The sequence below is a fragment of the Enoplosus armatus genome, chromosome 14 (genome assembly GCF_043641665.1).
Source record: "Enoplosus armatus isolate fEnoArm2 chromosome 14, fEnoArm2.hap1, whole genome shotgun sequence".
NCBI lineage: Eukaryota > Metazoa > Chordata > Actinopteri > Centrarchiformes > Enoplosidae > Enoplosus > Enoplosus armatus.
In genome coordinates this window covers 5,219,836-5,243,244 of record NC_092193.1, presented here as the reverse complement: position 1 = coordinate 5,243,244, position 23,409 = coordinate 5,219,836, and the positions used below count along the sequence as shown (strand labels likewise).

Below are 23,409 nucleotides of genomic sequence, written 5' to 3'. Positions count from 1 at the left end.
ATGGGGGCCGCGCCGGGCTCGGGCTGGGAGGAGGGCGAGTTCGAGTTTAAGTTGGTGTTTGAGGAGGACCCGCCGTCGCGGCAGAGCCAGGGGCCATCCCCGGTGCGTACAGCCGAGCCGGAGAGCTCCGTTCCCGGGGAGGAGAGTGAGAGCGCCCTGCTGCACCTGGACTCCTCTGGCGGCAGCAGCCTGGGTTAGAGTCATTTATTGGATGGTTGAATGTGTTGAAGTAAAGGGACACATTAGATGGGGGAGAGGGGCCTGACGGTGTGGCTCCTAATGCATGGGAACTTCTCTGTGCGTGTGTGTGTGTGTGTGTGTTTGTGTAGCTGCATGTGCTATAATGAGGGCCTTCATCTGCATGCGTGTGTGTGTGTGTGTGTGTGTGTGTGTGTGTGTTTGGACTTGCATGTGTGCGTGCCTCTATCTGTAAGCATGTGAGCATGAGTATATTGTTATTGTGTGTTTGTTTTGTGTGTCGTGTGCATCTGTGTGCATACTGTGTTCCTGTTTGTGAGGGCATATGCGTGTGTGCATGTGCGTGTTTGTGCATGTGTGCGTGCAGCCCCAGACTCAATGTGTTTCTAATCAGCTGTGCGTGTGAGTGGAGTTAACAGCTGCCATCTGGGAAGGAACCTCAACCTCTGTGTACTGAACACGCACCACATACACACCTCCCTCCCTCTTTCACTCAGCCTCCATCTCCCCCATTTTTCACTCCACACACACACACACACACACACACACACACACACACCTCCTATCCTCACATCCACTCTCTCATTTGTTTCCCGCCCACACTGGCATACAGTTGTATTACCACACCCAAGGCATGAAAGTGAAGTGCAGGAGAAACAAGAGAGCAGTCCTTCACTCTAGGTGATTTTAGACACTCAGAGAGAGCTCAGACTTTCACAGGAGTGTTTTGTAAGCTCCCCCGACTCTCCTGGTATTCAGATTTATGTCCCCGGTGCTCCAGATCTGTTGACGTAACGTGCAAACCAGTGGGACTCAACTGTTTTGGCTTGTAACCCCTTAAAACAGAGCAAACACGTGGACTTGCCTCCCCAGGTGTGTCTACTAGTTGTGACCAAACAGTGATTTATTTTTTCATTTATTTGAAAAACTTTTAGATGCCTGAAGTGGGAAAATGTAGGACTGACACCGATCCCACTTCTTTTCTGATACACCGATACATCAGAGTACCTGCGGTGGATATAGAGCACCAATCCAATACTGCTGCTTTATTTTCCCCTGATTTAAAGTCTGTGTATCTCGCTGCATGAAACTCATTGGAGTCTTTTTTATACGAGGTAACACGAGGCCAGAGATTGCTGTGGTGCTAAAAACACAGTCGGCAGAGCGGAAACACTGAATTTTATAATGACAGGGATGAAAAAACTGTATTTTATATGTATCGGTCTTGATATGTCCAATACCTGATCGGCTTTATGAGGTCAGTATGAGCCCTGGTAAAGTTATCCAGTAACTCACAACTATTAGAGAAAAGCCTGAAAAAAGAAAGAAATGCTTTCAAATCCTCTTCATCATATCTTCGACCACTCAGATTTGTTTTGCAACCCCCTTGACAGGCTGATCGAAACATCACTTTTTGTGGGAGGTTCAACTCAGGACACAGATTAATGTATTATTTTAGATCTGTTAGACATTAGGTAGGTAACACGTAATTTTAGGTAGTAATAAACAAAATGATTGTTTCCTAAGTAGTTATAAGTGGCCTGAAGAGGTAAAATTATCCATTATTTTGTTATTATTTTTTCTGAAGAACTACAGTAAACATTTGTAATTGTGTTCACTGTTGCAAAAAATATGCATGTTTTTCTTCGCTATCCTGTTAATCATCTTGTGACCGCATGTGGGGTTCCTGAGCCACAGGTTGGGAACCACTGATCTAAACATCAGTTTTTGTGAGCGGTTCAAGTCGGGACACAGGATGAAATACTACAGTATGTTAAACCTGTTAAGAATTGAGTTGCGCTTTATTGTGTTCAATAAGTGTTTGGTAAGTTTTCGTGGCTCATAAACTCCTCTGTTGGTCTGAACACAAACATTTAAATCATTGTTTCATGTGAGAAATCCACCAGCAGGAGAGTTGCCTCAGCGCCGCAGCTTTAATCACTTGGAAATATTTCTGTTGCCAGGAAACATTTGAAGAGATTTTTCACCCCGAGTCTTAATTTGTTGGCAGTTGCCGTTGTGTGTCCGCGTTGCCCAAAAATTGCCTGTATGGCCGGCCGCCACTGCAGCGCAGCAATGATCAGTTGGAGCCTCGCTCATTACAGGGTAACTACTGTTTGGCTCCATGTGCAGGCCGACGCCGGGGAAATGTTGTGGTGAGGACTGTGGCCTTGAGGGGTCGTGTCCTCACTCGGATGATTGTTTGGCAAAGTCCAAAATGTTTTGTTGAGAATGTTTTTCTGAAATTTAGAAAAGCTCCAAATCATCTTCATGACTGTCAAGATTAGCAGCAGAGTTGAGTTTGTGATTCTTAGCGGTGCACTATTTGGATCAGTGAGCCAAAAGTAAGCTTCATGATTTAGTTACAATTCCCACTTCACCCTTTACTGCACTATTTGTGAGTATAATACATGGAAAACATGTATTGACAGACTTCTTCACACTCACAGTAGAGTTTAAAATGGTGTTCAGTAAATTGTTGCCATATGCCTGTGTGAAATTATGGGACATAAAACCAAATCCTACTTTATCACATAATATTTTTATTATGAGACGGTTAGCCTAGCTTAGCATTCCCACTTTTTTGAGTCTTTATGCTAAGCTAAGCTAAGCTAACCGTCTCTTTGCTTCAGCTTCATAGTTACCGTGCAGACATGAGAGTGGTGGTAAGATTTAACCCTCATCGAGAAAGTATAGCTTTTGCCAAAATGTCGAACTACTGCTTTATATTGAAAGTCACTCGTTTCAAAGACATTAACTGAGCACTTCCTGAGGAAAAGTTCCAGTTGCATGCATTTTACATATGGCAACAATTATAGAAGGAACACTGATGTGTAATGAATGATGAAGGCATGTTGATGATAAAAAATGAATCTCCGCTTTGCACAAATTGTGTTTACAGTAGTTTGATTGACATCTAATGAGTCTTTCTCATGCCAGATGTGAACAAACAGCAGGTTTTGAGAGCTAACTGTCATTTTGCGGTTGTGAAAAAAGATTAATGGGAGGTCACATGACCCCAAAACCCACAGCATGCGATATAAAAGGAAAGTGTGTATGAGAAAAAAAAATAGATCTTCTTTTACTAGAAAGCTGCCAGAAAATAAATTGTTGCCTTGTGGAAGTAAAGGTGTATTTTAGGAAAATGAACACACTGTAAACTCTTGGTTAGCAGCCTTTGATCATCAGCAAGACCAACTTTTGTCCACAGTTCATTTTCTAAATCATGTTTCCACATACTCAGTCTGATAATTCTTCAGTTACAGATAACCACATGGCTGCCACTCAGGCAGGACACTCAATCAGCATCCCCAGCCCGCCACCCTCGGCCAATCAGCGGGCTGGGATGCATTCGCCGCCACCACGGAGGGCCCCCGTCAGGGAGTTCAGCGGGACCTATGAGAGCCTGCCGGCGCGCTCTGTACAGGTGAGACGACCTGTTTACAAGTCCTCCTTGATTATTATCAGTTTGAACCTAAAAACTTTATGGACCATTCTGCACCTTTTGCATATTTTACCCCATTAAATACAGATAACAATGGGGTGAGCTCCGTCCTTCACTCACCTATGACATGTTGACTTTCTCCAAACAATGACAGACTTTACCGCAAACATATATTATTACGATGTAATGGTCATCACACACAGTTGGAAATTGCCTAATTTAGAACTAAGCTAAATCTACTTAGATGCGCATTTCTTGGAAGGTAAACTAAGGCTTTAAACATTTTGAGAACTTCCAAAGTCTAGACCAAAGGTAGACAACCGATCAAAAAATCCACAATGTCCCTTTAACTTAAACTTAAAGAGCACTAAGAATGAATGGGGATAGGTTTGTCGTCCCTGTCAATCAATTACTTTTTTAAATGTATTATTGATTCCTTAGTTTATGTTAGAAAACAGTGAAAAGTGAAGAGAAAAGGTTAAAAGTTATTCAATTTCCAGTAATATAATCCAGAGAAGAGGAGCAAATACTTCCATTTGAGAAGCTGGAACAAGCAACTATTTGGCATTTTGCTTGATAAATGACGAGAGTAAAAACTGAGAACATTAAAGGTGTCTGTTGCTCGCTCTCGTCTTCCGTCCAGGTCTCAGAGTCTCGTGTGGTCGAGTGTCCTAGCATCCAGATAACCACCATCTCCCCTGAAGACGACCCAACACCCACCATTTCCAGTTACTGGGACATGGGCGGCGGTGGTGGGTGGGACCGAGAGCGCCTCTACCTCCCCCTGCTGGACCCCTTTACTTACCGCGACAGGTGCCCGGGTTCCCTCAGCCCCAGCCCCGCCTCCAGCCCCTCCTCCCGCGGCTGGCTCAGCCCCGCCTCCAGCTGCGACTCCCTGCTGGTGGAGGAGGAGGAGCTCAACGAGGCCACAATCAATTTCGGGCTCTCGCCGTCCTCGAGGCCCACTTCCCCCGGGGGTAAAAAGCGCAGAAACTCCCCCCTGGCCTCCCCCTGTACTTCACGGAGGGGCAGTTACTCAGAGGAACTGCAGGGATGCAACCTCGAGGGTGGAGACTCCATCACTCTGTCTCAAGCTCCGCCCAGCAGCTGTGAGCTCAGCATCCCACAGAAAACCAGGAAGACGTCTTTGGAACAGGTGAAGACGTTGGTTTTGTGGTGTTGTCCAAATGAAGGATGATTAAAATATTAAGTAGTTGAAACATTGGCATCGCACTAAAGTGGTGAACCATACTTTTTGTTTTCCAGTTGTCTCCCAGGGAGGTGGACCAGGAGCAGGCTCCAGGCCACAGCTCCCCCTGCATGCTGCCAGAGACGCAGCAGACCAGGAGAGAGCCCCCCTCGCTGGGCATGGACTACCTCTCTGTGCCCCCTGCTCTAGCCTGGGGCCGGACCCGAGCCAGCGCCCACAGCCCTCTGTTCAGGCAAGGATACACACCCCCACATGTACGATGATATTCATCAAAAATCACAGTCTGAAGCTCAGAAGAAAAAAAAACTTCAATATAATGTGTCTTTCCAGAAACAGAAATTGTTCTGGGCTGGTGGAGGAAATCAATGTTATTATTCTCCTGAAAGTTTTGAGCTGAGACAGTGTCACTTTTTTGTAAAAGCTCTTGACAGGAAACCAAGAGTTTGATCGCACCAGCATTTATAACCGATACATACATACATACATACATACACTCCAGTGATCAGGGAGTGTAAAGATTTTTCTCTTCATATCCTTTTTTTGCTAAGAATGAAACAAGCTGCAACCAGCGGTGGTGGTCATCTCCAAGCACGAACTGGTTGCTGGTTCACTTCCTAGTGCCGACTGTGCTTTAAAATGACTAAGCAAAGCCACTTGCTCTCACATGCAGTATACTGTATGTCTTTCAAATGTGTCTTTAAAAATGTTATTCAAAGTTTAACAACATTAGATAAGTACTGTGTAACAATGCAACTACCAATATGCTGTGTTGTAGGTTTTCTTGCAGAATATATATATAATATTTGTACTGCAGGTGTGGATACTACAGCTGAGGGATGAGCACTGTGAACTGTTTGTCTGGATTTGTATACATACATTTAAATGATCAATTTTAACTGTATTTACAATACATTACATATTTTTCGTACTACAAGTCTGTTTTGCACCTGTCATGTTTGCATCTCTTGTGCTTCCTTCCATGTTCACTGCAACTAAAACTGTTTTACTGATCTAATACACCTGTAGGTCTAATGCCCTGCCGCCACTCGACTGGCCGCTGCCGTCCCAGTTTGACCAGTACGAGCTGCGTATCGAGGTGCAGCCCCGTCCACACCACAGAGCCCACTATGAGACAGAGGGGAGCAGAGGAGCCGTCAAGGCCTCGCCAACGGGACACCCTATCGTCAAGGTGACAACCAAACCTGCAGATTCAGGCAGCAGCTGAAAGTTGCTTAGAAACACAACTCTAGTTGCATTTGTAACAGTTCATATTAAATGTGATTTCTTTTGAAGCTGAAGTAGACATTGGGTTTGAATGTTGTGCTTTCATGATACTGGGACAAAGTCGTAGGACACGTGTTGTGGCTCACTGCTGTTGGCCTCATCACAGTTTGATTTGGTCGCTCACGCTGCGTCTCTCTGTACAGCTGTGTGGATACACAGAGAGGAAGCCGCTCTCCCTTCAGGTGTACGTTGGAACAGCTGACGACCGGTCGATCAGGCCACATCCTTTCTATCAGATACACAGGTACCGAACTGTATATCTATTTAAAATCAAACTTATTACCAAGCATCCTTCTGTGATACATTAATGTTCGCGAGACACAACATACTTTATGTTCATCTTCTGACCGCTGTGGCTTTAACCATTGCGTAACTCACCACCAGCTGCTTCTGCTGTTGCTCCAGGAAATTTCTCGCACCAGTTGTTCTCAATGTAGCATAATCTGGATGAGAACATCAGCTTAATGTAGAACATGTAAAATCTTTGAATGTGATTTGAACAGTAGAGCAACTGAAGTCCATTCATCTAAACTCCAGATAGATGAAGACGAGGAGCATCGAGGAGACATGTAGCTACTGTGTGTCCTAGTTTAGGCTATTCTGCTCAGTCTCGAGGCATCTAGGAGATATTTTGTGACATTAACTATTATGGTTTGTCTGTGTATTAGTAATCGGGACATTGTCCTTACTGCATTGTTATTTGTTCTTTTCATGAATGGATATATGCATGAACTGAAAAGTGTTTCATTACATTTTGCACATTACTAAATCAAATGTAACCAGAGCAAATATAATATAGACACAAATCATTTGATATAGATTTGTGAACCTTGGACAGAGCCCCAGTCTTGGATTCAGCATAAAAAACTGTAAATGTTTCTGCCCTCTCAGGGTGACGGGGAAGATGGTGGGTACTGCCAGCCATGAGAGCGTCCAGGCGGGGACCAAACTGCTGGACATCCCCCTCAACCCTGAGAACAACATGACGGCACTGTGAGTAGGAAACTTTTATTTGTGCATGTTATTCAGCCTTGTGCTCCAGTTTCAAGGCTAATTTGAAGTCTATAGTATACACTTGAGAGGCAGTATATAGTATTTAGATTCCTTTTATGGGACCAGCGTTGAAGATTGTCACTAAACGACACTGAACAACTGCCAGTGGGCAAGACACTGAACCCCTACCACAACAGTGAAGCATTTCTAACAGCATCGCTAACAGTACGGTTCAACGTATGTTGCAGAAACATGATTATTAACTCCTCCCTGGATAGAAGTTTGAAAAACATTATTTGTGACGTAGCATCGACTGTGCTGGGATTCTGAAGCTGAGGAACTCGGACATCGAGCTGAGGAAAGGAGAAACAGACGTTGGACGGAAGAACACGCGTGTCCGTTTGGTGTTTCGTACCCACCTCCCTCTAGCGCCCCCTGTGGCCCCGCCTGGCCGAGTCCTGGCTCTGCAGGTTGCCTCCGTGCCCATTGAATGCTGTGAGTAGCTGCTCAGATGCTGAACTGCAAAGAGAATACACCTCTACATGACACAGGCTGTTAAAGCCCCCTTGTGTAAGATTTGTGGCACGCATGGCCACTTGGGGCCGCCAAAGTCGGTCATTTTTTAAATCTAAATTAGGAGCACATTCAGGGGGAGTGAAGGCCATGTTTAATTTGACTCTCCCTGCCTCAGCCCAGCGCTCGGCTCAGGAGCTGCCCGTCATCGAGTCTGTCAGTCTTACTTCCTGTTCGGTGGAGGGAGGGGAGGAGCTTCTGCTGAGCGGCTCTAACTTCCTGCCAATCTCCAGAGTCCTTTTCATGGAGAGAGGGACAGGTAAAGGTCCACAGACGAGACACAATCCTCTCCAATGTTGTTTCTGATCTATTGCCTCTTGTATCTCGATGAGTCCCTGACTAAACTGTGAGAAATACAGAAATGAGATGTAGTTGTCACCAGAAAATAGTAGTGGTTGTAAACAGATCTTTCCATAGAGGCTATTTAACATCATCAATCATTCAGATATTGTTAAAGTTGTACTGCACTTGAATCAGGTAGCTTTCCCTCAGTCACATTCAGTCATTCAGTGAAAAAACAGGAAGGATTACAGTCATTCTACCGATTTCTAACCTGCACACAGGTGAGTTGTTGTAAGCAAGTATTGTAGACTAAGAAGACCAACAGCGTCGGTGTACACCATCAGGGGTTTTCAGGATGCTCAATACACTACAGAAGGATTTTAGATAAAATTTTGGTAGATCTGTTGACATAAAATGATAAAAAAAAACACACATTTTCACAGTCATGGTTAGAGAGTGCACAAACAGGTGGAGGAGCAGGGTTTACAAAACCATCATTATTTATTAGCAAATGACCGTCAAACTGGAGAAATAATCAAGCATCGTTATGGTTACAAATAAGCAGCTTCTTTAAAAATCAAATGACAGCCTCCAGTTGGTTTTATCCCCCCAAAAATTCAGCTTTTCTATGTTCTCAGTTGAAGTTAAGATTTCAATCCGTTATCAGAGCTTTACGAGCAACCTGGTTTACAAAAATTATTAATGTTAGGCGTTACCTGTGATGCAATGAGAGCAAATTATATTTATTAAACTGACTGTGTGTCTATGTATGTGTGTGTGCATGTAGATTCCACTTAATTCTACCTCATGTTCTTGTCTATTAGATGGTAAATTGCAATGGGAGGAGGAGGCTCACGTCGACCGCGACAACAGCAATGAGGTAATGAACGACATGAACTTTACTTCAGTGATCAAGTTACAAGTTGATGCAGCGAAATGCAACTAAAGCGTCTGATGAACCTCCTCTGAGCTGTAATATTCTCTCTTTTGTCCTTGTAGTGTTTGTTGTGTGTGAGGGTCCCCGCCTACAGTGACCTGTCCGTCAGTCGGCCTTTGTCGGTTAGTCTTTACGTCTCCAACGGGAAAAGGAAAAGGAGCAGCACTCACTGCTTCAAGTACCTCCCTGGTGAGTTTCCAAACTCACCTCATTCACCCGTATGTCCCTGATATTTAGTGGAGAGTTGAGAAATAACTACTAAGACAAACTAAATAAACTGCACTTACTCGTATATGAATGTATACATAAATACACATGTATATTTCCATCCATAATTTTCAAGTACAAATGTGCCAACAACAAGAAAAAAACTAGAAAAAATTATAGATTGAGAATTCATCGAACTAATTATAAATCTTTTTGTACATGATTTTATTCTACTTCCACATCACTAAGGTTTACCTTTTTAAAAAAAGATATCCAATGTTAATTGAGTTAATTTCTCCAATAATTGTATTTTCTGAATTGTATTTTTCCAAATAATTAAGTCTCAGGTGGATTTTTTCCAGCTTCTTATGATTTGTTTCAATGATGTGATTGTAAAGAGTTCAAATAAATATTTCTCATCCTTATTATGTTCATTAAGAGGTTTCCACAGCTAAATGTTTTCAAATACAACAGTCTTTTGATAATTAAATGAAATACTGTAAGCCCGAACTTTAATTGGACGTTTATACATAAAATATAAATTAAAAAATGTGGTACTAGCTTTATTACAAATTAAACTACTGAAAAAAGCCACAATATTAAAAAATATTATGCGACATTATTTCCACATATTAGTTCAACTGTTTTCTCCTCACAGTTATGTTCAAGGAGGACGACCCGCTGCTGTCCCGGCCCTCTGTGCTGCCTCTGGATGGGGGGACTGTGTGTCCTGTGGGGGGTCAACCCAGGATGGACAGGGGCTTCCATGTGAGAGGCGACCTCATGGCTGACGATCGAGGCCTGGGCTTCCACCTGCCCCCCTACCCCTCTACCTACTCCCCGCCCTGCCCCACTATGGGTTACCATGAGGAGTACTGCTCTAAACCCGACTCTGCGGTGGAGGAGCCCGGCGGGTCCAGGGCGGCCCTGTCCGAGGGTCACCCCAGCTTCGAGAACCTGGAGCTGGGCTTCACCGAGCTCCTTCCCCCCCTGTATCCCCGTGGCCCGCAGCCTCCCTCCCCCTCCCCTTCCCCGTGGCTGGACTCTCCCTACCTGTCCTCCTCGCCCTCTCCCTCACACTCCTCCTCCCTCAGCCCGTTTCCTGCTGGCAGTCCCATCTCGACCTCCCCTCTGCCCCCCATCCCCACCTCCCCTTACCCCCAGTACTCTGCTTATCCTCAGGAGGTGTGCCCCTCCCCTCCCTCCAACACCAGCCCATATCAGGACATCTGCCCGGCACCTTTCTCCCACTACGATGGCTGGGACCCCCAGGGAAGGGTGCTGGGGACGGGACACGGGGGAGAGAGGGATGCCAAGATCCAGGAGTGTCCGCTGGAGTTTACCAGCTCTGCCTCTATGCACCACATTACATTTGAAGAAGGTGGGTTGCATGTATTTGTATTTATCTTATTTAGTGCAAATTTGTAATAATCTGTTGATAAAATGAACTAATTGGCCAAATTACAGACGTGTAAGAAGAAGGACCTACAGAGATGATTTGGCAGTGTTATTATATACAGTATGTATGTATAGATGAGTGGGAGGATGATCGTGTTGGATCATAAACACACTGGTGACGGATGTAAATAAATGGTTATGTGCCAGATTATAAATGCCAGATTTCAGTGTCTGTGATTTATGAAGATTACATTTTAAAACTAGGATATATGATTGCGTTTTTTTGTTGATATTGAATTATTATTTCCATTATTCTTTGGTTGGAGATGCCCTCTATACTCTGAAGAGTTGATCAGTTTGGACAGGTCGTACCGGTGCCATCGAACGTTATCTCATAAATTATATTTAAAACACTAGATGTTCATTATCATTGTGGTTCAAGTTTGAACAAACAGAAAGTTAACAGATGTCAGTTAATCCTGTACTATCACGTTACTGATCTAATCAAGTGGTTAATCAAAGCATTGATTTTAATGATCTTTAAACTGATGATAACTATAATTTGTTCTTCTTTGTAGGGCAAAATGACAGAATACTGTTTAGTGTAGCCTGATTGACTGATATTGGATATTTGAGAGTCTAAAAGAATCTGATCTGAACAATATATCAGCCTATATTCATTTTGTACACTAATGCAATAAGTAAAAATAAACAAAATTTTTGATAAAGATCCTCTTAAATAATTGACACTAATATGTACTGAGCGGGACATTTAACAGTAATGAAGTCACTGTTTCTAAGCTACCTCAAACATATCTTTAGCATTTCTGTGCTGTTTCTGTATCACATTTTCTTTACAAAAAACACCGATAATAAACGTGTTTTATGGCCAGAGTAGCATCATTGCACTTTTTCCTCTTCATGTATTATTTTTCCTAGACGTTGTCCTTAGATATCTGTACTATTGAGCTCCATCATAGCTGAGAGATTTGTATAGGAGGAGACAAGTTACTTTACAAATAAATGAGAATAAAATGACAGATTAAATCACACAGGTTGATGACCTTTGATGCTAGCAATGCACACGCTGAACAAACTGTACCAATGACACTGAGTATAATATGAGCTGGATGAAGGGATGAACAGGATTGTGATTTTCTCTTCTCCCTCCACAGTGACGGAGTTCATCGGGGAGGACATCCAGTCCTACCAGTCAGGCTCACAGATGGACAACCAGCCAAACTGAGCTCAGAGCAGCTCATTACCCTCATTTGATATTCAGCATAATTTTAAATCCATTATGCGCTTGGTATTGCGATCCATCGTTACATGCGATATTGACAGGGGAATTTGATTACCAGGACACTGTTGTAATTATGACTACAGATAACTGTTATGGTTTTATAAAGGGAAACTAATGTTTTTAACATGTTTTCAATATAAATTATACAAGAAAGTGCTTGGGTTTGGTGTGTCTTATGTGTTTTTATTGCGAAAAACAAAATTGACACTCATGCGAGATGAATCCGCAGTAGAGGCAGTGAAGGAAAAAGGCTAAAACCCTATGGAAAGAGACGCAATTATTTCTTTTTCCTGAAAGTTATTTTAAGAATGAACTAGCAGAAACTGCATCCATCCTGCAGTAAGAACAACACATTTCTCTGCCCATTTCCTGGATGTGATGGAAATTGAGTAATGTCGACAGGATTTAGGATCCTCTGCTGCCAAATAGCAGCAATTATTTCTGGATATTTCTGCAATGCTGGCTTTATACATAGTAGTTTAATGAAATCAATCATTAGCAGAAAAAGAGTGGCTGTTAACGAAGACTTTACTGATCAGTAAGCTGACAAATCAATGTTTATGAGTCATCTCATCTCAGTAGATGTTGAGTCTGTGGCCGGTTTAAAGCTGAAGTGTTGAGACAAAAGGTAGCCTGGCCTCATGAAAGGATGATGTGACTCGGCTGGGACTGTTAAAGCTGTTTGAAAGGTTTGTGTGAGAAATAGCTTGTTAGATCCCCTCTAAGCAGAGCAGGCTTGTCTTGAGGAACAGCGCCACCTGCAGGGACTCAGGACCAGGACGCCTCAACAGCCCTAAATCAGAAACTGTTTGAGATATTACTAAAACATCACAGGTCCTGTTTTCTGCTGTGTGTACTTTCTTTATTAAAAGGAGTGTGGCTACAGGAAAGATAGACAAAAGTGTTTAATTATGGCAAACAGCAAAGGCAATGAACATGCACCGACCTAACAAAAAGACGCCAAAGTAGCATTATATGTTTTCTTGACAGTTTTATGGGTCTAAATGGTTCTGTGCAACCATAAATGGGCATGTTCAGAGCTTGAGACCAAAAAAGCCTTAATGGTAAGGGATAGATATAGACGGTCTAGAGCTTTGAACATCTTTTAAGAAGAACTTACTGTTGGAATCTGAAGCAATAATTCCTTCATGACTTTGACTATTCCACTCCCAGCTCCCATTTCTCTCTCTGGCTGCAGCTCAGGAAAGGTAGTTACACATGGAAAGTTTATGAGAGGTGAATGTGGCAAAAAATAATGGTAGGGACTCAGAGCACAAACCACTGACCAAGATCATTAATACATTTTTCCCCTTTGCTGCAAATAACTTTTTCATTCATTTGTTTATTTCAGTTAAAAGTCTACGAGGCTAAAATCAGGATTTTAGGATTTTATTAATTTAGGATTTTGTGCATCTTTACACGTTGACAGTGTAAAACATTAAAAAATACAAACTTTCCCTTTGTGTCATCAATGTAGTTATTTAAAAAAGAAACAAAGATGTAGAAAAGAGCACAAAAAAGAAGAGAAAAAGAAACCAAAAATCAATAAACAACTATATAAACATAAAAGGAAGTGAATCAGAAATCCCACAGCATCCTGATGTTCTCTTACCTGATAGGATCTGTCTTTCTCTTACTTAGAAATACTTGGAAATAAATAGCAATGTGATGTTTGGTCGCAAATGTGACTGTCTGTTGGTTCAAGATTCAATCACATCTTTAAATCTCAATTCTGTTTTTCATGGTCTCTTGATGTAATTTCGAGGAAACAACTTTATCGTAAATTATACTTCCTGTAGTTTCCCATCATATGAATAAGCATGCAAGGTCACCCTGACTTAAAGCTGCTGAATGACCCTTTCCCTCAAATCTTGATTCAAGAATCAGGTCGAATAATAAAAAGTGAGCTTTATCCTGCCTGAAGATGCCCAATTGTTTCTTACATCACAACTTCTTATATTGGTATCTAGGAACACATGGTTCTCCTCGATCCACACGTTTTGCCACATTAAATCCCTCTGAGTGTCACCAGGGGGAGGTATAATCTCAAACATCAGACACTGAGCTCTCTGATTCAGCCTGACTGACACTTACAGGTTCATGAAACAGCAGCCAAGTGGGCCCTCAATGGAAATGCCTCCATTAGATCATAAAGAGCCTATGTGCTAACAGAATGGCCATTATGTCTAAACCTAGAGCGTCAGTGGAAAGCTAGAGTCCCAAAAGGCAAGCTAACCATAGGATCACTGAGGTATGTGGGAGTAAAAGAGGCTACTGCTGCCTGATGTGTGTGACTTAATACACCAGTGTACAGACTGTTGTACTATAGTAATACCAATACTGATACAGCCACTGTAATACTGCCACTAATACTGTCTCTATAACACTGGCATTGACACAGCTAGTAATCATAATGTTGTTAACACTAATACCACACTTATTCTGTTACTGGCAGTAACATCAATAGTATTAAATCTAATAATAATACTAATGCCACGTGTATCAGTTTAACATAAATTATTAAAGGGTCAGTTTGACTAATACTAATAATCTAATACATTTAATAATCCTACTAACTTGTATTGCTATTACTTATATACTTAACAGTAATATAATGCTAATGCTCATTTGCTAATGCTAATGCTCATCACTAATCATATTGGCATACTGGCACATAATGCTAATGCTAATGCTAAGAGAATACAAACCCTAATTGTAATAAACAATGGCTAATACTAAAATCAGTATTTGTGTTTGTATTCCCACAATGCTTTTTGAAATACCAATATTTTACTCCCCATGTGTGACTGTTATGTTGCTGCCCAGAATTTGTCTGAGAAAGATGATCCACAGACACAGAGAGATATTTTAAAACATAAGCTGTAAATCTGCCTGCCTGGTGCGGGAGCACTGTGATGTTCTCAATATCTGTACTGGGCAACAGAAGCAGTAATGGACAACACAGACAAATCACATTAGAGTAATTTACTGCATGGTTACAGGACCTGTGGAGAAACAATCTGCAGTGCTCATTGACTGAATGAACATCAGACAGCCATCGGTTTTTAGGCATGCTTTAGTTTATGGGAAAACTAACTACCTAAGTAGAGAAACAGAGGTTCCAGAGGGAGCTGCTGTTTCAGCTACAGAGAGGATTTAGATGTGTCTGTTTTCAGTTTTCAGCCCTACCATAAAGGAGTTAGAGGGGTATTCCAGTGATTTAGTGTTAAACATCCATAAAGTCTTGGGGACTCACAAGAGACAGATTTAAAGGAACAGTTTGACATTTTGGTAAATATGCTTATTCTTTATGGTCAATTTGAATCTACAGCCAGTATAGCCAGATAGCTTAGCTTAGCATAAAGACTGGATAGATGAGATAAAATAATATAATCCTTTATTAATCCCTCAGCGGGGAAATTTGCGTTGTTATAGCATCATACAGGATAGTGCAATAGCAAGAGACATAAGTAAGAAAAATCAAGATATAATAAATGAAAACAATAAAGACTGTTAAAAAACTGAAAGAAACTATAAGAACAGTTATAAAAAACACCAACTATAATTTACAACTTTACAAATCTTTTCTGGCCCATCTTGTACAGTGCAGTGGTGTTGTCAGTCCAGTCCAGTTTGTTGTTCAGGTGAACACACTGGTACTTGTAAGATTTCACCATCTCAACATCCATTCCCTGGATGTTCACTGGTGTGGGAGGGCTGTGTTTGCACCGGCTGAAATCCATCACCATCTCTTTGGCTCTGTCCAAAGGTAACATAATCCGTCTACTAGCACGTCTAGCGCTTACTAATTAAGACATTAAATCCCATTTGTTTGATCAGTACAAAAATCAAAAAAAATCTTGGCCGGGAGCAGTAACTTCCTTCCACCGTCAAAGTGAAGTTGCTAGGCACATGACCCTCGCCCCCATAAAACCTCAACTTGTTGTTTCACAGACTGATTAGTAACTACCCCCCATGACAAATAAAGTGACCTTTATGTATAGAATTGGTTCCCCTTTAAAACCCGTTGGATGACAGGAGATCCTGCACCGGAAGCAGCAAATTACAACACAATCAAGGGTCAATGTAGAGTCAGAGGACACAAACGTGTTGAAATAAAATGAGCATATTAGGGAACAGCCCAACAAAACTCAGCTTGCACAGCTGTTTGCTCATGACTTGGAAAGAGAAGATGTTTGAATTCAGACTCAAGCCAAGCAGGAAGCTGCAAGCTGTATCTGTGGGAAGACGAGGACACATGAGCCTCAGCGCTGAAGGAATGCGGGCCTTTCCAACCACTCAACATATCCGTGTGTCTATTTTAATTGGTCGTATGTTTTCAGTTATGTATTGTGTTGTCATTCGAGTGAGCTTGTTGTTGCACACTTGACTCTTGGCTGCGTTGAGAACAACACATCCGCTTCAAGAGTGGAAACACGATGCTGCGTTTGAGACAGAGTTCTTTCTGTGGCCTCCTCATTTGAGATTGTATCAAGCTATTGTAGGGCTGATGACTTATGCTCTTTGTTCTTTTTATGGGTCAGAGTGGGAAGGCCAAGAATTAACTTAGTTGCTTAAGGGGTGTAGGAAGACCATTCCTTGCAGGACCTTTCGCTGTATACAACAGCAGCAAAGCTCATTGGGAGATGGTGTAAAACAGACAAAAGCTGTGCAGACTAACCTCTTGCCAGCAGAGATTGAATCTTTCCAAAATTAACTTTTAAGAGGCAAAGGAGCTAGGAAAGACAGCTGACATTTTTTAGTAAGAAGGACGAGAAAAAAACAATACAATTAAGAGAAAATCTGGGATTCAGCCCTGCTCACTTTACCATATTCTCAACAGCATGTGAATAATGTTTATAATCAAAATGAAATATAAATGGCAGTATATAATACGTTTTTAGGTGATATGTTGTAGGATGCATAATCGAAAATGTAAACAAATGAACTGCAAAAGAAATATGAATAAAAATTGTGCACATTTGTCAAATAGAAGTAGAAAATCAGGAGGATTATACACAGGCTCATTAAATGTAGCCTGAGCTTTGTGAATTAATTAATAATATTTTTGTCATGATTAAGTGTCATACCCCAAAAGGTATATGTACTGTGTATGTGTCAAAACAAAGATCATCAGATATAAATTAGACATTAAACTATTAATTGTTGATGATAAGCCTTCAAACACCTTCTGTAATATACCTTCTGTAAGCTTGATATTTTGATGAACCAGGAAACTTATTTCTTTTCACTCTGCAGGCTTCCTTGCACATGGATAGTTATGAAGTTGAGTCATGGTGTTCCTGCCTTGTGATCCTGGTACACTAACTCCAGTGCCTGGGCTTGCTATTGTAGAAGCCATGTTCCCATGCCAGAGGGTACAACCCTTCCTTAAACAAAATAAACTCCATGATATCTCTTTGTGTCAGAACTGGGCGTCGTTGGCGTCTCCTTTCCTGGCCATAGATTTAAGGACTGTGCTCCACTCTGCCCCTCAGAAACAGTGGTCACCAGTAGTCAATTCTCCTGACACTCTGGGGCCCTGAGATACACTCAAGCCCCTGTCGGTTGTACTGGGGTCCGCAGAGAGCTGGAGGGAATCTGACAGTGAAGGGAGGAGGTGGGGAAATCATAAAGTGTGGTGAGAGATAAAGTAAACAAGGAGGTATAAATAGTGTGCACAGAGCACATGCTGATTTATACTCGGTTTACTTTCAGTTCAAACAATCAGCTTTGCTCTTTTTTCTTTCAGTGAATTCATTTATATTACTTGTGAACGTTTTCACGTGTACATGGCACAATTAAAGACAGCATTCAAATCACTTTTGACAGATCTCTTAGGTTTATTACCGCCAAGTAGTGTAGGCTTAGCTTGTGTTAGCTCCTGTGCAAAACAAAGAGCTGAAAGTGTCTGAAAGCAGCACAAAGCTGCAAAATGGAGTGTTGATTCTCAGTGGAATCAGCAATACTAACTACCCTTTCATATAACCAACAATAATTTTACGATGATTTTGCGAAGATAATACCACATCTTTTATCCTTAAATGCATCCTTAAATGTTCATGTAATCTAATCAGTCATGCCAGTTTACAGTAGGACCCATTATTGTGAGAACTACAAAATACTATTAAAACTACATTTATTTGCCAAGTACACAGGCAAAGCTGTGTTTTGAGCTAAATGGATGCTAACATCACGATGCCAGATCATATTTACCATGTTAGTCACCATATTAGTTTAGCATGTTAGTACAATACGGAGTGTCAATGCAAAGTATGGTGGTGCTAGAAGAGAAGTCAGGGGATCACCAAAGTTGTCAGGATTCATCCTCTGGGCACCTTGAATGTCTGTACCAAATTTCATGGCAATCCATACAATAGTTGTCGAGATGTTTCACTTCTAACGAAAAATGACAACCTCATTGCGGCACTAGAGGAAAAGTCAAGGGATCACAAAGGTCAGTGGAATTCATCCTCTGGGAACCATGAACTTCTGTGCAAAATTTCATGATCCATTTAATGGTTGTTTAGATATTTCAGTCTAGCCCGAAGTCCTGGCCCTACTGATATTGCCATAGAGCTCAATTAGCATGGCTAAAAACTAAAAGTAATCTAGAAAGTGGGTAATATGGCACTTTTAACCAAACCAAAACATGAAACAATACAACCACACACACATCTGTTTACCATTGGATTTTATTGAAATACTGGATTATGTTTTCCTACAACACTGATGTGGTACGCACACTTGAAACACGAACAGTGGAATATAAAAAAGTTGAGGAATATAACGCTAACAACATCTAGAGAGAGAGAAGCATCTTTTTTGGTCTCTTTCTCTGAGTATTAATTACAGCAGTACAAAACCAATTGAAACAATCGCCAATATAAATGGATTTAGTGGTGTGAGTTCGGTGTTAATAGATGCTTTGATATTTGGAAACACCAGAAATTTAAACATGCATAGAAAATGCTAATATTGAGTGCACTTTAAACATATTTTTAAATCCATTTTAAATCCACAATCTTGCATATGTTCTTTCCACATATATATTCTTGCCATTGATTGTAGCTTGCAGATACAAATACACATTTATCATAACAGTAACAAAAAGCTAGCCTAGTAACTCACCGTAACATCGTATAAGCTAATTTGCACTACTTCAAGTCTTAAAACACTGGATTGGACAATCTTATCAGCTGTTCTGCATACCATTGGGAAAATGAAACAGTCAGTTCCTTTAATGAAATCATCACAAACAAAGCAGAAATGTAACTTTCATTGAAGTCTTGGATTTCCAACTGTTCCAACAGTTAACTTAATCTTGGCTTCTAACAGCTAATAATCATTATTTTTCTGCATTTCGTCCTTTAGCAGTTTAACAGAAATACTGCTCGGCAGTCTCTTATAACTGACATCAAATTGAAAACAAACTTAATGCAGAACACTGACATATACATTATGCAAAAAATCTTACAAAAACACAATAATAAGCCGCCATTTTCTTTGTTTTTTCTTCATTTGTCATTACAGACTATGTTTACATGCACATAGTATTTTGGGTGTTGGGTTGTATCCTTGTTCGGTAGATTCTGTTGATAGCTTACTCATATCCAGATCACAAATATCTCTGTATACATGAAACAATCTTGTATTTTGAGTATTACAATGGGCAATGATCTGGTATTAAAACAGATAAAAAGATTTTTAAATGTCTCGGGTAATATCAGCATGTTCCAGCAATCACATTCAGGTCAAGATAATCCAGTCAAACCTATCCAGGTCACTGGAAGCAAGGTTCGACATTTACATGCTCTAACACATGAACAGAAAGCCTCAGTTATTTAAGGGAATATTGCTGTACGTGTAAACATAGCCATTGACCTCAACCTCTTCTCTCTCTCTCTACAGTCCTCAGGCTGGCAGTATACTTTACACAAAATCAAATTTGGCAGGTTTGTAGAGGCAAAACTGTTTGGGGCCAAAACCCCCAAAAGATTTTGGTTTGATTACCCAGGTTGGCCAGCTGAACTTGTCAATCTCTTTAAAAAGCCATGTTCACGGCCCCCAATACATTATCTCCACTACATCTGGGTCAACCATTACTCGGTTACTTTGGGCAACTTCTACCTCTTCTACTATTTTGTTCTACCAGAACTACAGTGAAATCAAATCCTTTAATTTTCAGGGCAAATTTCAAACAACAAATGGGTTCACGCAAGATTACAATACTATACTACAATGGTGCAGTTGTGGTATAACTCTACGGTCTGCTCCCATCATGACCCACAAGCTGGGCCAGCTGGTGTGGAGTGAGTACACTCGCATTTGCTCTCAGCACTGTATTTGACAGCAGTTCGAACTTTGAGAACATGCCAAATTCAATTTTATTTGGAGCATACTGCTAACACCTAACACCCTATCTCTTCCCTCAAGCGCTGATAAACACCAGGCGGGTGGAGTAGATCAGGTCGGCCAGGTAGAGGATGAAGTTGACAGCAGTGAGCACAGCCACCGCCATGAGCTTATCCCACACACACACACCCGGCTCGGGGCTGCAACTGCTGGGCCTTTGTTTTATGCCGCCATGCTTGGGGTCAAAGTTGAAGATGGGCCAGATAATGGTTGCTGACAGATAGAGGACCACAGCCAGCAGGGCGTAAGCAGACAGGAAGCGGGCAAATGGGAAGGGGAGGCAGCCGGTGCACTCGCCTATGCAGAGCAGGATGATGGCCGTCGACAGGATGAAGCAGATGCAGTAGACTGACATGCAGTACTTGAGTGCATCGTGACGGTCGTACACGTCGCTGGCGAAGACAAAGATGATGCAGGCTACAAAGGTCTCGCAGACTTTCAGCAGGCCAGGGGCTGTGGCCATGTAGCCGGCCACCTCGCCCGGACGCGCCTTGCTGATGCTCACCTCGCTTATGTAGGCGATGGCGGCCAGGCAGGAGAACACGGTGGACACAATGCGGAAGTCGCGGACGTCATTCGGGCTGAAGGAGGAGCCCTTGAGGAAGTAGAGGGGGAAGATGATGGAGGCAGACAGGCAGAGCAGGGCGGCGTAGCAGGCGAAGGTGATAGGGAAGTTCTTCCAGGAAACCGGGGCTCTGGTCTGAAGGCCGAACAGCTCCACCAGGATGACGAGAAGAGACCCGGCGAAACTGAAGGCCCAGCAGAAGATGCACCAGTTTCCGGTGCCGTGTTGGACTTTGGCGCCATGCACGGCCACGGAGAAGGCCACGCAGGCGAAGACCAGTGCTGCCAACCGTGTCCATAGGAGGGGGCTGGAGCTGAGGACTATAGCCATGATGGGGGATGTCGTAGGTGGTCAGAGAAGCTCAAAAGGTTCCTGTGAGAAATGAGTCTCTTCCTTTTGGGAGTCACTTCCTCAGATTTTTACCATCAGCCACTCAGAGAAGGCAGAGAAAACTGTAAGAGAAAAAGATATTGAAAATAATTAGTAATTAGTTATTTTCTATGACCTCTAGATGAAGTACAAGATACGACCACATGAGGGCAACAGCTTGCAACTCTGCTTAAACAGGCTCTGTACTCCTACGTACCATTTTCTGAAACACACAATGCTGTTATTGTATTTTTATGAATGGTTGACACAACAAGTGAAACCTTGAAAAACAATTTCAAACCACAAATAACGACTGCACTGTGGTCACACTCATTACAGCACATTTACGTCTGGTCAAATCATGTGGTGAACACTCAGTCTCTCTTTCTCTATGGTAGTTTCTGCCTCGTATCAAACTGCAGACTGCTTTCTCAACAGCATTCCTGCGCTGAGTTTCAGTTGGACATTCCTCCATGCTCATGACCTCGGCGGCGGGCGTGGCGCCACAACCTCCAGCGACCCTCCAGTGCGTCTGTCATCGTGCTCTAAACATGGCCCTCTTCACTTGTTCCACTCCCAGGGACCTCATCCACACTGTAAACAAATCTGAAATCTTAACAAGGCTGTGAATCTAGTGCCGCTAGGTATTAAGGTCAGAACATTATTAAAACTGCATCTCAAAGGCCGTGAAACTGCCACTTTCTCATTTGCAGTTTTTTCCGTGCTATTGGAAGTGAGCGGTTGGAAAGAGGTGATGTAACATATTATAGTGTACCAATAAAGATTTTTTCTAGTATTAAACTCTTAATAAATAATACCTACAGATGTTTTATTCTAAACTTGAAGTCTGATTGTTGCTTATTTAGTCAGGAATATTCAATGTTGTATATGTTTTGGCTTGGGTGCAATTTGTCCGTTGACTATTATTATTATTTTATTAATTCTTAGTAAAAATAGTAACAAATTGCCATCAGAATTCAAGCCAAAAGTAACATCTGCAAATTGGTTGTTTTGTCAAATAAAAACGGTCCAAAACTCAAAATATTCAACATAAAATAATATAAACAGAGAGAAACAACACATCCTAGCATTTGCAAAGCTGAAACCAAGCATTTTTTCTTGATCAATTACCTTTTCAATTTCATAATCACAGTTGGTTTTGATCAGGTAATCGATTATTGCTTGAACAGTTGTCAGTCAGGACATAACACTCAGCCTTGTTTGTTGCTCACTTTTCCCGCTCCAAAAGAAATAACAAAATGGCGGCAAACTCAAGTCAAGGCTTTGTAACGTCCTTTTCCGAAAATGATGGGTGATGTCCTGTTTTCGACAAGCCCCTAGAGACGTGAGGTCAGGTGTGAAATGGTTGCATTCAGCTGCATCCATTGCAAGGCAGTGAAGGGTTTTTTCCTGTTGATACAAATGACTCAAACCGCAACCTGTTGTGCAGCTGCATTGCGCTGTGATCTAATGAAGCTACTGTAATTAGTGCAGATATCCTCTTTCTATTTGCATTGAACGTTGGAGCATAATGGAGTCTATATAAAGACGGTCTTTTGCTCTGAGGGACTGATACTGATGACAGCTGTTAACATTTTCTGATATTAAACTCCTGACAAAATATTTCTGGATGTTACAAGAACTCAACACTTTTTTTGTTACACAAAAAGTCTTAAAACCAGCTGATCTGCATCGGAGGCTTTCAGAAAAACAAGGTTTTTAAGCCACAAAAATACATTTAACAAGATAAATTGTACATTTTCACAGTACAGAATCCCTCCGACCACACTGGCTGTCCTCCCTCCCATCTCTCCTGACACCCATCGCCCACTTGGCTCCACAAGCGCTGCACTCCCTGTTCCAAGTTTACACAGAGGGACAGTTATAAACAAGGAGAAATGGCCTGTTTACATTAGTCCCATTAAACACCTATAAAACAGTTGAGGCCGGGGAGGCAAAAAGCTGGACTGGTGGCGAGGTATGAATAGAGAGAAGAGGACAGAAAGAGGCAGAAAAGGAAAAAGAGACCCCTGAAACTCCAGCAGGATGACTCACTTCAAGCCAAGAGGGAGGGGAGGGAGGGGAGGGGAGTAAAAAGAGGGAGGAACACGGGGGAAGCCCTGTGCCTCGGCCGCAGAAGGACACATAGTTTAAACACAGTGATGGAGTGGAATAGCAGAGAAGTGAGTCACCACCGGGCCCCTCTCTTTCACCACTCCCTCCCCTTTAT

The 23,409-nt window shown here is 42.0% G+C and overlaps 2 protein-coding genes across 2 annotated transcripts; one reads left to right on the top strand and one right to left on the bottom strand.

Annotated features, from left to right (window-relative positions):
- On the top strand, nt 1-11,978 carry nfatc4 (nuclear factor of activated T cells 4). The gene is made up of 13 exons (XM_070918638.1): nt 1-193; nt 3,465-3,625; nt 4,287-4,799; nt 4,910-5,085; nt 5,880-6,042; nt 6,281-6,381; nt 7,029-7,130; nt 7,438-7,625; nt 7,822-7,962; nt 8,810-8,865; nt 8,985-9,111; nt 9,788-10,510; nt 11,703-11,978. Exons 1-13 carry the CDS (start codon nt 1-3, stop codon nt 11,771-11,773), a joined length of 2,715 nt encoding a protein of 904 aa, XP_070774739.1. The 3' UTR covers nt 11,774-11,978.
- An 8,244-nt stretch (nt 11,979-20,222) lies between these two features.
- On the bottom strand, nt 20,223-21,140 carry myadmb (myeloid associated differentiation marker b). The gene has a single exon (XM_070919573.1). It carries the CDS (start codon nt 21,138-21,140, stop codon nt 20,262-20,264), a length of 879 nt encoding a protein of 292 aa, XP_070775674.1. The 3' UTR covers nt 20,223-20,261.
- Between the last annotated feature and the right edge of the window lie 2,269 nt (nt 21,141-23,409).